This window comes from Propithecus coquereli, unplaced genomic scaffold (genome assembly GCF_000956105.1).
Source record: "Propithecus coquereli isolate 6110/MARCELLA unplaced genomic scaffold, Pcoq_1.0 Scaffold91, whole genome shotgun sequence".
NCBI classification, from domain to species: domain Eukaryota; kingdom Metazoa; phylum Chordata; class Mammalia; order Primates; family Indriidae; genus Propithecus; species Propithecus coquereli.
The window spans coordinates 4,344,220-4,358,167 of NW_012155396.1; the positions used below are offsets into that span (position 1 = coordinate 4,344,220).

The following is a 13,948-nucleotide window of genomic DNA, read 5'->3' on the forward strand; positions in this document are numbered from 1 at the left end:
ACACTTATTCAGATTTCCCCAATTATACATGTACTTATTTGCATATATGTGCATAGCTCTGTGTAATTTTATCACATGTGTAGCCTTGTGTAATCACCGCAACAATCAAGGTACTCAACTGTGTATGTGAATTATATCTCCACTAAATCTGTTACAAAAAATACTCAATGGTGCTGTGATCACAAGACACACTGGTGTTACCCTTTCATAGCCACACCCATTCCTCCCCACCATCACTAACCCCTGGCAACCACTAATCTGTTCTTCATCTCTATAATTACGTTATTTTGTGAATGTTACAGAAATGGAATCATGCAGTAGGTATCCTTTTGAGACTGGCTTTTTTCACTCAGCATAATTCCTTTGAGATCCATCCAAGTTGTTGCATGCATCAGTGCTTTGTTCCTTTTTATTTCTGAGTAGTATTCCATGGTATGGATTAACCACAGTTCGTTTAACCACTCATCCATTAAGGAGCATTTGGTTGCTTTCCAGTTTTGAGCTATTACAAATAAAACTGCATGAACATTCGTGTACAAGTTCCTTCGTGAAAATAAGTCTTCATTTCTCTTGGATAAATGCCCAGGAGTGTGATTACTGGGTCGTATGGTAAATGTATGTGTGGTTTTATTCAGAAACTGGACAAACTGTTTTCCAGAGTGGCTGTATCATTTTATGTTCCCCAGCACTATATAAGTGACTCAGTTTCTCTACAGCCTTGCCAGCATTTGGTGTTAATCACTATTTTTATTTTAGCCATTTTGATAAATTGTAATATTTCATTGTGGTTGAATTTGCATTTCTCTAATGGCTAATGATGTTAAGTATCTTGTCATGTGTTTATTTGCCACATATATATTCTCTGGTGAAATGTCTGTGCATGTCTTTTGCCCATTTGCTTTTTCTTTTCTTTTCTTTCTTTCTTTTCTTTTTTTCTTTTTTTTTTTTTTGAGACAGAGTCTCACTCTCTTGCCTGGGTTAGAGTGCCGTGGCGTCAGCCTAGCTCACAGCAACCTCGAACTCCTGGGCTCAAGCGATCCTACTGCCTCAGCCTCCCGAGTAGCTGGGACTACAGGCATGTGCCACCATGCCCAGCTAATTTTTTTCTATATATTTTTAGTTGTCTGATTCATTTCTTTCTATTTTTAGTAGAGATGGGGTCTCGCACTTGCTCAGGCTGGTCTCGAACTCCTGAGCTCAAACAATCCACCGGCCTTGGCCTCCCAGAGTGCTAGGATTACAGGCGTGAGCCACCGCGCCTGGCCATAATTTTTCTAGTTTTTGTAGAGACAGAGTCTCACTCTTGCTCAGGCTGGTCTTGAACTCCTGAACTCAAGCAATCCTCCTGCCTTGGCCTCCCAGAGTGCAGGATTACAGGCCTGAGCCATGACACCTAGCTTTACCAATGTTTTCTTTTAAGAGTTTTATAGTTTTAGCTCTTAAATTTAGGTCTTTGATCCATTTTGAGTTAATTTTTGTATATTGTATAAGGTAAGGGTCCAACTTCATTCTTTTGCACTATTTGTTGAAAAGAATGTCCTTTCCCCATTGAATGGTCTTGGCACCCTTGTTGAAAACCAATTGGCCATATATGTGAGGGTTTATAGGGATATGTCTACCCTTACGCTAATACCATAGTGTTTTCAGGTTTTTTGGGTTTTCTTGTTTTTAAGAGATAGAGCCTTGCTCTGTCACCCAGGCTAGAGTGCAATGGCACAATCATAGCTCACTGTAACCTTGAACTCCTGGGCTCAAGCAATCCTCCTGCCTCTACTTTCCAAAGTAGCTGGCATGCACCACCACACCTGGCTAATTTTTAAAAATTTTTTGTGGACAGGGTCTTGCTAAGTTGCAACTCCTGGCCTCAAGTGATCCTGCCTGGGCCTCCCAAAGCACTGGATTCAGGAGTGACCCACTTCACCTGGCCTCATAGTGTTTTAATTACTGTAGCTTTGTAGTACATTTTGAAATTGAGAAATGTGAGTACTCCAATTTTATTATTTTTTTAAAGATTATTTTGGCTATTCAGGGCCTCTTGAAATTCCATATGAATTTGAGAATTTGGCTTTTCCATTTCTGTAAAAGAGGCTGTTGGAATTTAGATAGGCATTATGTTAAATCTGTAGATCACTTTGTATAGTATTGACTAACAATGTTAAGTCTTCCTATCCTCGAACACAGTCTAACCTTCCATTTATTTAGGACTTCTTTAATTTTTTAGCAACATTTTTTAATTTTCAGTTTACAAGTTGTCTCCTTCCTTAGTTAGATTTATCCCTAAGTATTTAATTCTTTTAGATGTAATTGTAAATGGAATTGCTGTCTTAATTTCCTTTTCGGATTATTCATCACTGGTATATAGAAACACAACTGATAATGTCCTCATTTTTGGAAAGGAAGAAATAGAGGCTTAGAATAAGTTGTTCAAAGGTGCTTGGCTAGTAAGATCCAAGTCAGGGCTCTAACTCCAAATCTATTGTGCTGTCTCTCTGAGCAGGTTGCTTATCTGGCCCCTTTCCCATTTTGCTTTTTGCCTTTGACTCAATGCTCTTAATTACAAAATAGGAAACATAGGGAAAAAAAGAACTGGAGCACCGCAACAATTACACTGCCAATTCTGGCCAGGGTAACAACTGAACCAGAAGGAGGCAACCAAGTTCTCAAGGATACCCATGGAATATCCCAGAGGTACTTTCATGTCAACCTTCTTTGAGTGAAGGGCCCAAAGGCAAATAACAAAGAGTCAACATTGAGTGTGTGACCTCGAAATGCCAGAATATTTGATGAGAATGACTCAGAAATCAAGAAGCTACTTGTAGTAAATCAAGTACTAAAATGCCTTGTCAACAGGATAGCCTCTCATCCCTGACAAAAGGACTGTGTTATGACATGAAGATGGGGCTAAGACTCTTGAGGAACTGGGTGGGGGGTGGCCCAGGCTCAGGAAAGAAGCACTTCCCGGCCTGCCACCAGGTTGGAGACGGCCGTGTGTCTAGTGAGTCGCTCTGAGGCATCTCTAACAGACGTTGGCAGTCCTGGTATGTCTGCAGGAGCAGATGGATGAGCTCTCTCCAGGACCCTGAATGCCATTCAGGAACCATCAGGAAATTCTCTCTTCCCAGTCCCTGCTCAGCACTTTCCTTCTTCTCCCAAACCTGCTATCTGACAGGATTCCTAAATCTCTTTCTACTTCCTTTTGTATCTGTGGAATAGCACGTTGGTGCAGCTGCCACTGATGGGAACCTGGCCCAGTAGCAGTAGACAGTGCCATGAGAATTTTCTCAGTCTGCCTTCCTGTCGTCCTTTGCTAGGCCAGGATTCCCAGGAAGGAATGCCAAAGCCTGGTCAACAGGAGCATGTGTGCGCCTGTGCGCATATAGGCACATGGAATTGAGAAATCAGATTATCTTCTCCTTTCCCCTGAAGGGAAGAGCCTTCTGGCTAGAAGATAACATCTTAGGATCTTCTCAATTTCCCTCTTCTATTTCCAGTGTAAAGGCACTATATTATGACAATGTGAATCTTCCTCATACCTCCCAAGAAATCCCAGACAAGGAATGGTAGAGCCTTCCTACCTGAAGAATTGCCCACTGACATTTTTAGGCAGAGAGCTAAGGGGCTGCCTGAGCACATATGGAATACTGAGAAAATGCCACAATAACAACCATATAGAAAAAAAGTGGAGAAAGTTCACAAAGCAAAGAGCATCAATGTCATATCAGGCTCCAAGGCAACTTTCTCTATGGCTCATACTAGGACATGTTATAACAGTCATTTCATTATAACACAGAAAAAAATATAACTGAAGTAGGTCATAATGTTTTTACTTTTAATTTTTTTTTGAGACAGAGTCTCACTCTTTTGCCCAGGCTAGACTGAGTGCCGTGGCGTCAGCCTAGCTCACAGCAACCTCGAACTCCTGGGCTCAAGCAATCCTACTGCCTCAGCCTCCCAAGTAGCTGGGATTACAGGCATGCGCCACCATGCCCGGCTAATTTTTTCTATATATTTTTAGTTGGCCGATTAATTTCTTTCTATTTTTAGTAGGGAAGGAGTCTCGCTCTTGCTCAGGCTGGTCTCGAACTCCTGAGCTCAAACAATCCGCCCGCCTCGGCCTCCCAGAGTGCTAGGATTACAGGCGTGAGCCACCGCGCCCAGCCGGTCATAATGTTTTAAATTATTTTTCTAGTGGGAACATAATTCCCTGATGACAGTCTATTTCCACTTCTTCCATGCATCACCAGTGACTTCCCTCAAAATGGCCCCCTGTCTCCAGCCTCTTGCCCTTCATACCATCCTCACATTGGCTTATTAATTACTAAGGATTAATAATACTCCCTTGATCAAAATTTGCACTGTTTCCTAATTGCCAATAAAATTAAGGCTTTATTCCTCTGTATGTCAATTAAGGCTTCTTACCAATCAGTTTCCCTACTTACCTTGGTCCCTACCTCCTGAGTGCCAGGCCAGTCATGCTCTGAGCTGCAGTCATAGTTTCCTTCACCTCTGATGCCAGTTCTACTCCTCTCTACTTTTCTAACTCCTCCTAACTCACACGTCAGTCCTGAATTCAAAATCCATCACCTCCACTTCTACTTGCACTGACCTCTCTGCTATAAATTCCTGTAGTATACTCACAGGACACCTCATTTGGGCAGCTTATTTATCAAGTGATTGATATGCATGTCCGAGTGAACTACATGCTTTGTGAACACAAAGAGAATAAGATAAAGCCCCTGCCACGAAGGAGGAAACTTTGCTGCTTTGCCATGATATATGTTTCTTGAGGGCAAGCCTTGTCTTCACAGTAAAATGTAAGTCCTCAAGTTCTTCAAGGATGTCGCCATGCTACGCACATCCCGAGATTTTAGAAAGACTTGCTAAACTGAATTAAATTCTCTCTTTTTCTCATTTTCTGGGCTCATGTGCCAATTAAGGATGTTAGCTAACGTGCAATAGCTAATTTGCTCTTAAACGGTGAAAGGTAACAGAACTTCAGCTTCAGCTAGGCCATAAGATAGTCTTCCAGGGGTCAGAAGGGAAAAACTACCTTGGTGTGATGTCGGAGCAGCAAGGTGGATAAGTTGCTCAATGCAAGCCCACTCTCCTGGCTGGACCCTTGGTTACACGGGGTCATACCTGGTTATGCAGGAGTAACTGCTGCAGGGTGAAATTAAGTGTGGTGACTGAAAGCATAATGCACAAAGTGAGGAAAAACAAAATGAGCAGAGTGGGGAAGAGAGCAGCAGAAACTTCCTCAGGTGCACGAGCAATAATGGCGATCAAAGAGGGACTGGCTTCCTTGGGACACAACCAAAGACATGCCAAGGCCAGGCACTGGAAACCACAGTTCAGACTGCACACATTTGTAGCAATAAAGTCTTGATGTTGGCACATTTGATTTCCAGACACCTGCTCCCACAGGTAACAGCAGCCCAGGTAGCTTTCGTGGGTGACTCTGAGGTCATCACTGAGAATCAGAAAACTGCAGAAGGATTTGGAGAAGCGGGAACCCCATACCCAAGTTCTTTTCCATAGGGCCCCGGGATAAATTGAAAGATCTAACCAAAAGCAGGAAAGACTGACGGTCCTGGGAAAAGGCAGAGAGAGATGGAGTACAAGCTCCCGCTGACTTCAGGCATCCCTTAACTCTACCACGCTAAACCAGGAGAAAAGTCCGCTCCCTACAGACTACCAAGTTGAGCGATCCTCAGACCAATTAAGGTGCCGGCTTTATCTCTAGTTGCAACTCTGGCCCACGATTTCCATCCATCTCTTTCCCCGGGGCCCGGGGCGGCGGCGGTCAGGGCCACCGGATCCCCCCCAGCTCGGGCCCCTCCGGGCGCGGGGAGGCCGAAGCTCGCGCTCCTCCTCTCTCGCCTCCCCTCGGCTCTCCTCCCCTTCCCTCCCTCGTCCTGTCCCTCCCACAGCCTCGGCGAAGGGGGGGCCGGGCTTGGCTCAGCGAGGCCCATGCATTCCAGAGAGCCGAGCGAGCTAGAGCAACAAAGGAGCCGGGTAGTCGGCGGGGAGAACTCGGGGGGCTGCGGCGCGCTCGGGCGAAGGTGGCTGCTGGGTCGCGGGCTGGCGCGGGGGCGGAGCCGGAGACGCAGTCCCGAACCCCCGGCCTGCGCGGGCCTCCCTCGCTCGGCCGGGAGTTGGTTTTAACGGTGGGAGAGGGAATGGGGCGGAGGATTGGGGGTCCAGAGGGGTCCCGGGGCTGAGGACAACTTGGATTGCCAGGCGAGGGGCTTGGGAGTTGTGCATCCCGGCCCGGGCCTCTGCAGCCCAACATGGGCCCCTGGTTCCAAAGTTTGGGAAGTTGGGCGCCGAGGGGCCGGGGCGCGCGGAGTGTCCGGGGAGGCCCGGGCCCGGACTTGCGGGGCGCACAGGTCGCTTGAGCCGCCTCCGCGGCCCCGAGGGTTGCTCGTGTGGCCTGGGGGCTCCGGGGAGCGGGCGGGGGCGCCGGGGCTTCTGCTGAGTTGGCGGGTTTGGCCATGGCCTCTGCCCGCCCCGCGCGGGGGCCGGAGCTCCCGCTGCTGAGGCTGCTGCTGCTGCTGCTGCTGGGGGGCCCGGGCCGGGGGGCGGCCTTGAGCGGGAACGCGACCGGGTCTGGGCCGCGGACCGCGGGCGGGAGCACGAGAAGAAGCGCAGCCGTGACCGGCCCGCCGCCGCTGCTGAGCCACTGTGGCCGGGCAGCCCCCTGCGAGCCGCTGCGCTACAACGTGTGTCTGGGCTCGGCGCTGCCCTACGGGGCCACCTCCACGCTGCTGGCTGGGGACTCGGACTCCCAGGAGGAAGCGCACGGCAAGCTCGTGCTCTGGTCGGGTAAGCGCGCCGGAGCAGGGCCTCGGGGGCTGCGCTGGTGGGGTGGGAACACTGGAAAGAATAGAGTCAGGCCTGAGCGTCTGAGAGGGAGGGGGCCGCACCCGGGAGAGTTGGAAGGACAGAGTCCGAAACTTTGGGGACAGGTAACGAGCAGGAAGGGACCCTTGGTGTTGGGACAGGGAGGGCAAGGAAGTCGAGGAGGCCGGTCCCAAAGGGCCTGAGCAGGGTGGTGAGCAAAGAGTGGAGGGATGAGGGGCCTGTGAGGAGGGGGCTCTGAGCCACAGGAAAGAACATTTTTTAAGAAGGGGAGGTGCTCCACCTGCTCTTGAAGGTCCTCTGGGGTTCAAGAAGGTGTTTAAGACCTTGGGGAAATCGGGGGTGGAGAAGAAAAAGGGAAAGATGGCTGTGGAAGAGGTTTAGACGTTTGGAGAGAAAGGGCGGGGAAAAGAATGAGTGAAAAGAACTTGGGAAGGAAGAGAAACCCTCTGATGATGAATAATTAAGAGATAACCAGAAAGTTCTGTTAGTCTTGATTTGGGCGACAGAAGTCTGGAAAACTGCGATCTTGTCTTGCTTTCACAGATTTCCCAGTTTCCTCATCTGAAAAATGGGGACTGTGATCCATGCAGGAGGTTATGAGGGAATTCAGCCATTCTTACAATTAACTTTTGTGTTTTTTGGAAATTTGGATCCTCAGGCTGATCAGAGTTGGGAAAGGACACTTAAGTCTGGGCTATTGAGATCCTTGGATACTTCCATGGTGGTTTGAGGTCCCAGAGGTCCCCTGTCTCTTGTCCAGGTGGGATTATGGCAGGGCCCAAGAAAAACTGCAGACTGAACCCAAACAGGCACTTCCTTAGGAGTGTGGAGTGGACTGTCTCCCATCTGTCACTGTTCTGGATGGGAGCATTCGAAGGTGGGCCCTGGAGGGTGCTGGGGAGGGGAACTGGCCTTGTCATCCCTCACTTCTGGCCAGTGTGATTGTAAAACTGTCTTTGAAAAAGAAAAAAAAAAATCAGGAGCCAGAAGCAGACCTAGGAGCCTCCTCCTTTTGACAGGTGTGGGGTGCTACATCTCTTAGCTCTGCCCAGGGACTGGTGAGGACCCTAAGGGATAGAGTGTATGTAGGCTGCCTGTCATTGTCAGCTTGGCCGCTAGAGTTCTCAGCTTTTGTGGAATCTTGGACAAAGCCATAAAGGTTCTTGGCTTGGGGCAGATGCTGGAGTAGGAACTTGGAGGATGGTACCTATGAGGTAGAGCTGTATCCTATGTGGGGATCATGTTCTAAAGCCAACACATAAGATAGAAACTGTGTGTAATCAACAGAAGCTTTGGAAAATCCACATATTACCATAACGTGAGGCCTTTGTGATTTTGCACTCCTTTTATGATGTTTGCATAAATGTGTAACGTATAGTAATGTACACATGTAAGAATGGTATACATAGAAAATGATTGTAGTCTTTAAAGTTACATACATGCAAAAGACTGAAAATAAAAAAGGAACATGAAAGAAAGATTAAGCAAGATTTCTTTGAGCACCACATGAAATGAGACGAGTTTAGGAGCCAGCTGCACGGAAGATCCAAGTCTCTCAGTACTAGAATCTCACCCAGTTCTGAGTTGCTCATGCTCTGAGAGGATATTCTGTCTCCCCTCTCGCTGGATTTTGTGGGGGCCCTTGGTCGAATTCTCTTAAGTTAAATGCATGTTTGACGCTGCCCCTCTATAGTTACCATCAGATCCAGGAGGAAGGGTAGGAACTTCTTTCCAGCCCATGCTCCTGACAGCAGCTGCTGAGCAAACTGAAGTGGTTTTGGCAGGAAAGTGTGTGAGTTAGAACCATCTGCTGGCTGTGCAGGTTCAAATCTCACTAACTGTGCCTGTGGCAGGGCAGGGTCCTGCAGAGGCACCAGCACTGAGCCCAGGGCAGTTAATTCTTTCTGAGCTCTTCTCTGCCACCATCCACCATCCCTCAGCTCAGTGCTGTTCCCAAGTGTGTTCTGGTTGTACTCTTTCTGCTTTGGGTCTTGCTGCTTCCTGGTTTATGAAGTAGGGCCAGAGCAGGTGTTGGTGTGAGCTGAGTCATGGATGGTAAAGTGAACCTGAGCCATGTGTGAAAAATCACAGCCAGGTCTTCAGCTGGGAACCTCTGGCTAGTGATTTGTCCCGTCCTGAGTGAGTGGTATTGATTTGGCATTACATGTGGTCAGTGTCACCCAGTTTTTGGAAGTGTTTTTGTGGGTAAAGAATGAGGATGATCTAGGTTGTATTCATCTGTAAACTTTTGAAGGTAGAGGCTTGGTCTTTACTTTTTTTTTTCAAAGCCGATATATCCACAGCTATATATGCACTCATTCATTCAGTTATGTATAGAGTGCATGCTCTGTGTTACATCCTGGGTCAAGCTCTGGGGCATATAAAGATAAAAAATACAGACATGATCCCTGTGTCATCAAGAGGAAGGCAGACAGTTAAACAGGCTTTAGAAACACCTGTGAAAAGTATTGTGACATTCTGGGATGCTGAAAGAACACAAAGGATTTTGGGGAACAAGGAAAGATCCCCAGGAGAACTGACATTTAACCCATACTTCGAGAAATAAGCAGGAACTACTGGGGCCAGGGGAGGGTTGAGTTGTGAAGGGATAGGAAGAGGAAATAAATAGCATGTACAAAAGTGTAGAGGTAAGAGAGCTTGGTACTTTTAAAGAGTAAAAGTATAAGAATTGTAGTAGAATTGGATCAAAGTATGTAAGGGGTAGAATTGGAAGAGATAAGACCAAACAGAGATTCGTTCATACCCCATATTAAGTTTGGATGTTATCCAGAGGACAATAAGGAGCCACTGAAGACTTCTAAGCAAGGGAAAAATGTAATCATATTTGCATTTTAGAAAGCTCTCTTTGGGTGCTATGTGAAGAAGCCACAGGATGGCACCTCAGTTAGGCTTGTTGGGGTTAAAAAAAAAAGAAGAAGAAGAAGAAGCCACAGGAGTAGGGGAAGCCTGGAGCCTGGCTGCTTGCCCAGGGAATGGTTGCAGTAGTCCAGGTGAGAGATGCTGGCGGTCAGCTCTGGGGCAACAGGCTGGAGGAAGTGGGCAGATCCCTTTGAGTTTCAGAGGTATAACCCATGGGACTTGCTGATGAGTTGGATGAGAAACCTGAGTGAGCAGGAGGCCCCGAGTTTCAGGCTTGGATGAGAGGTGGTGCCATTCCCTCACTAGGTTAGAGAGTGCCAGAGGAGGGGTAGATTTAGGAAGAAAGCATGGCTTCAGTTTTAGCTGTGTGGATGAGAGGTGCTCACTGGACATTTATGTGGAGATTACCAGCAGATCTGGAAATATGAGTTGCTGAAAAGGGATGGCCACTATGTGCTTCTTTGGCCCAGATTGCTGAGGCTTTGGAAGGATGCCACTGAGGAGGAAGTTTATAGCTCAAGTTGGTCCAATTTCTAGGTCTGTATAGACCTCAGGGCTCTCCTATGTCTTTCCTCTCTCTGGCCTTGGACTTCTTCAATCACTTAGCATCTCTCCCTATTACAGCTGGAAATTTCTCCTCCCAGGCATTCCAAGCTGACCAGATAAACATAATGTACAGGCCGTGGTCCACCGTAGGCCACACTGGTTTAATAAATGGGGCAAGAAAGCAGAGAGGCCAGCAGCTGGCAGCAAAAATAGGTCCCTGAGAGCCAGCACGTAGCCTCCTTGACCACTGCTGCGCTCTGCGTGTGTACCTGGCTGTGTGGTCTTGTCACCCAGCCCGGGCGCAGCCAGTAAGTAGGAAAGAAACAGAAAAACTGGGAGGAATTTCTCCTTTGCTTCTCACACGTTGAGCTGAGAGGTGAGAGGAGGGATACTGTTGGTGATGATGAGTTATTTGCAGGGGCAGATCAGGAAGAATTTCCTTAGAGCTGTTCCCAGACCTGGCTGGTGACCAGAATCAGTTAAAAGAATATATATTTTGGGAAAGTGTAAAGATACAGAAAAACACCCATGGGCCCAAGTTTTCTTTTTTTTTTTTTTAATTTATTTTTTATTAATTAATTAATTTTTTAGAGCTGGGGGTCTTGCTATGTTGCCCAGGCTGGAGTGCGGTTGCTATTCATAGGCCTGATCATAGTGCAATACACCCTTGAACTCCTGGGCTCAAGGAATCCTCCTGCTTCAGCCCCCCAAATAGCTGAGACAACAGGTCGGTGCCACTGCACCCGGCCCAAATTTTCATTTTTGCTTCAGGTTTTTAACTTTTTAATTGTGAAATATAGCATGCATACAGAAAAGTGCATAAAACACAGAGGTCCTAAGTAATTAATTATAAAGTGACACAATGCTCCCCCTGTCCTTTAGTTGCGGGTTTACCTCCCTATCCTCCTAATCCCTGGAGAGTATTACTGCCATGTGATCACCCTAGTGTTCATCAGTTAGTACCAATTCGATGGCGAGTACAAGTGGAGCCCATTCTTCCAATCTTGTGGTACCTCACTTTGGATAATGGGCTTAAGTTTAATCCAGGAAAGTATAAGAGGTACTAGATCACTGTCGTTTCTTATGATTGAGTAATATTCCATTGTATACATATACCAAATTTTAATAATCCATTCATTAATTGACGGGCACTTGGGTTTTTTCCACATCCTTGCAATAGTGAATTGTGCTGCCCTAAACATTCGGGTGCAGATGTCTTTATCATAGAATGTTTTTTGCTCTTTTCGTAGATGCCTAACAGTGCTATTGCTGGATAGAATGGTATTTCTATTTTTAGCTCTTTGAGGAATCTCCAAATTCTTTTCCACAGAGGTTGCACTAATTTGCAGTCCCACCAGCAGTGTAAGAGTGTTCCTGTCTCTCCACATCCTCGCCAGCATTTTTTGTTTTGGGATTTTTTGATAGAGGCCAATCTCACTGGGGTTAGGTGATATCTCATTGTGGTTTTGATTTGCATTTCTCTAATGATTAGAGATGTTGAGCATTTTTTTATATGTTTGCTGGCCATTATTCTGTCTTCTTTCGAAAAGTTTTTGTTCATTTCCTTTGTCCATTTGTTGATAGGGTTGTTTGATTTTTTCTTGTCGATTTTTTTGAGTTCTAGGTAGATTCTGGTTGTCAGCCCTTTATCAGATGTGTAGAGAGCAAATATTTTCTCCCATTCTGTAGGCTGTCTATTCGCTCTAATGATAGTTTCCTTGGCCGTGCAAAAGCTTTTTAATTTGATCAGATCCCATTTGTTTATTTTTGTTGCTGCGGTGATTGCTTTGAGGGTCTTCTTCAGGAATTCCTTGCCTAGGCTGATGTCTGAAAGGGTCTTCCCAACATCTTCTTTTAGAATTCTTAAGGTTTCATGCCTTAGGTTTAAGTCTGTTATCCTTCTTGAGTTGATTTTTGCCTTCCCAGTATCACAGCATCTTAATGACCATATCTTTATAGTATGGTTCTTCCCCTTCTTTGAGTGATGCGCCTCTTTGGCACTCTAGTAAAACCTATGCACCCCTTCTCAACATAATATTTTTAAATTCATAAGGTAAAACACATAGGATTTTTAAAAAGCATATAGGATTACCAAGGACATGAATTATATTGACATACAGTTATCAAATATAAAAAACAAGTATGTGCACTTCTTTATTAATACACTAAATAAGATCTAGTGCAGGTATAATAATAACCACTATCATGATGAAGTGGTGATGGGCATTGACAATATTTTGAGATGTCTGCAAGAAAAACATCTGATTTCCATTTGTGACAAAGCCAAAGGTACTGCTAACATGTTGTGTGGTATGTTCCTTACATTCATAATTGAAGGAAGGGCTAAGTTTTAGTTGGGTGTACTTTTTTTCCCATCGAAGTTCACAGACCCCTGAATTTCTCCAAGAATGCTTTATGAACCACAGGATACAAACTTAGTCTACTTTATAGTACATCGGTCTCTAGGAGAGAGTCTGGGCTATTTTTGATCCTTTGTGTTTTAATATAAAAATACTTGTGATTTTTATTAGCATTGCATTGACTATATAGATTAATTTGGGGGAAAAAGACATCTTTACAATACTCAGTCTTTCAAACATTGAACATTTATATATTTTTGTTGATTTAGATCTTATTTCATTTTCTTAATATTTTTTACAGTTTTCTGTACAGAGTTCTTAAATACATATTATTTGTTAGATTTATTCCTAGGTACTTGATGTTTTTGATGCTGTTGTAAATGATGCCTTTAATATTTATTTCACTTTCTGTTTGTTGCTGATACATAAAAATACAACTGATTTTGAATCCAGTAAACTTGCCAAATTTATTCTACATGCATAGTCATATCATTTGTGAATAATGAGTTTTGTTTCTTCCTTAACAGTACCTTATACCTTTTATTTATCTCTATTGTTCTACTTAAGGCTTCTAGTACCTTGCTAAATAGAAGCAGCTTTCTTCATTCTTGACTTTTCTGGATTGTAAAGAGAAAGCTTTTTCACCTTTCACCATTAAATATGATGTTTGGTATAGGTTTCTTGTAGTTAGTTACACTTCATCAGATTAAAAAAGTTTTCTTCTATTCCTAATTTTATAGATGGATGTTGAATTTTATCAACTTTTCTGCATCCATTGAGATGATCATATGATTGTTTTCCTTTCATCTGCTAATGTAATAAACAGCATTTTTTTTTTTGAGACAGAGTCTCAGAGTCTGTTGTCCGGACTAGAGTGCCATGGCATGAGCCTAGCTCACAGCAACCTCAAACTCCTGGGCTCAAGCGATCCTCCTGCCTCAGCCTCCTAAGTAGGTGGGACTTCAGGCAGGCACCACCATGCCCAGCTAATTTTTTCTATTTTTAGTTGCCTGGCTAATTTTTTTTTTCTTTTTTTTAGTAGAGATGGGCTCTCACTCTTGCTCAGGCTAACGTCAATTCCTGGCTTCAAGTGATCCTGCTGCCTCGGCCTCCCAGAGTGCTAGGATTATAGGCGTGAGCCACCGTGCCCGGCCTGAATTATCTAATGTTAAACCAACCTTACAACAGTGGTTCTCAACTTGACTGGTCATCAGAATCACACAAACAAAAAATATTTTTAAAATTCTAGATCAAATTGTGGCAAATGTTATTTTAAAAGTCTGCGAACATGGCCGGGC

At 45.1% G+C, this 13,948-nt stretch overlaps 1 protein-coding gene across 1 annotated transcript in view; it reads left to right on the forward strand.

Annotated features, from left to right (window-relative positions):
- The first annotated feature begins 5,962 nt into the window (after window positions 1-5,962).
- Window positions 5,963-13,948, forward strand: part of SMO (smoothened, frizzled class receptor) — a 20,164-nt gene continuing 12,178 nt past the window's right edge. The window contains exon 1 of the mRNA XM_012664806.1: window positions 5,963-6,825. Within this exon, the coding sequence (XP_012520260.1) occupies window positions 6,495-6,825 (331 nt within the window). The 5' untranslated portion in view covers window positions 5,963-6,494. The remainder of the gene's footprint in view (window positions 6,826-13,948) is intronic.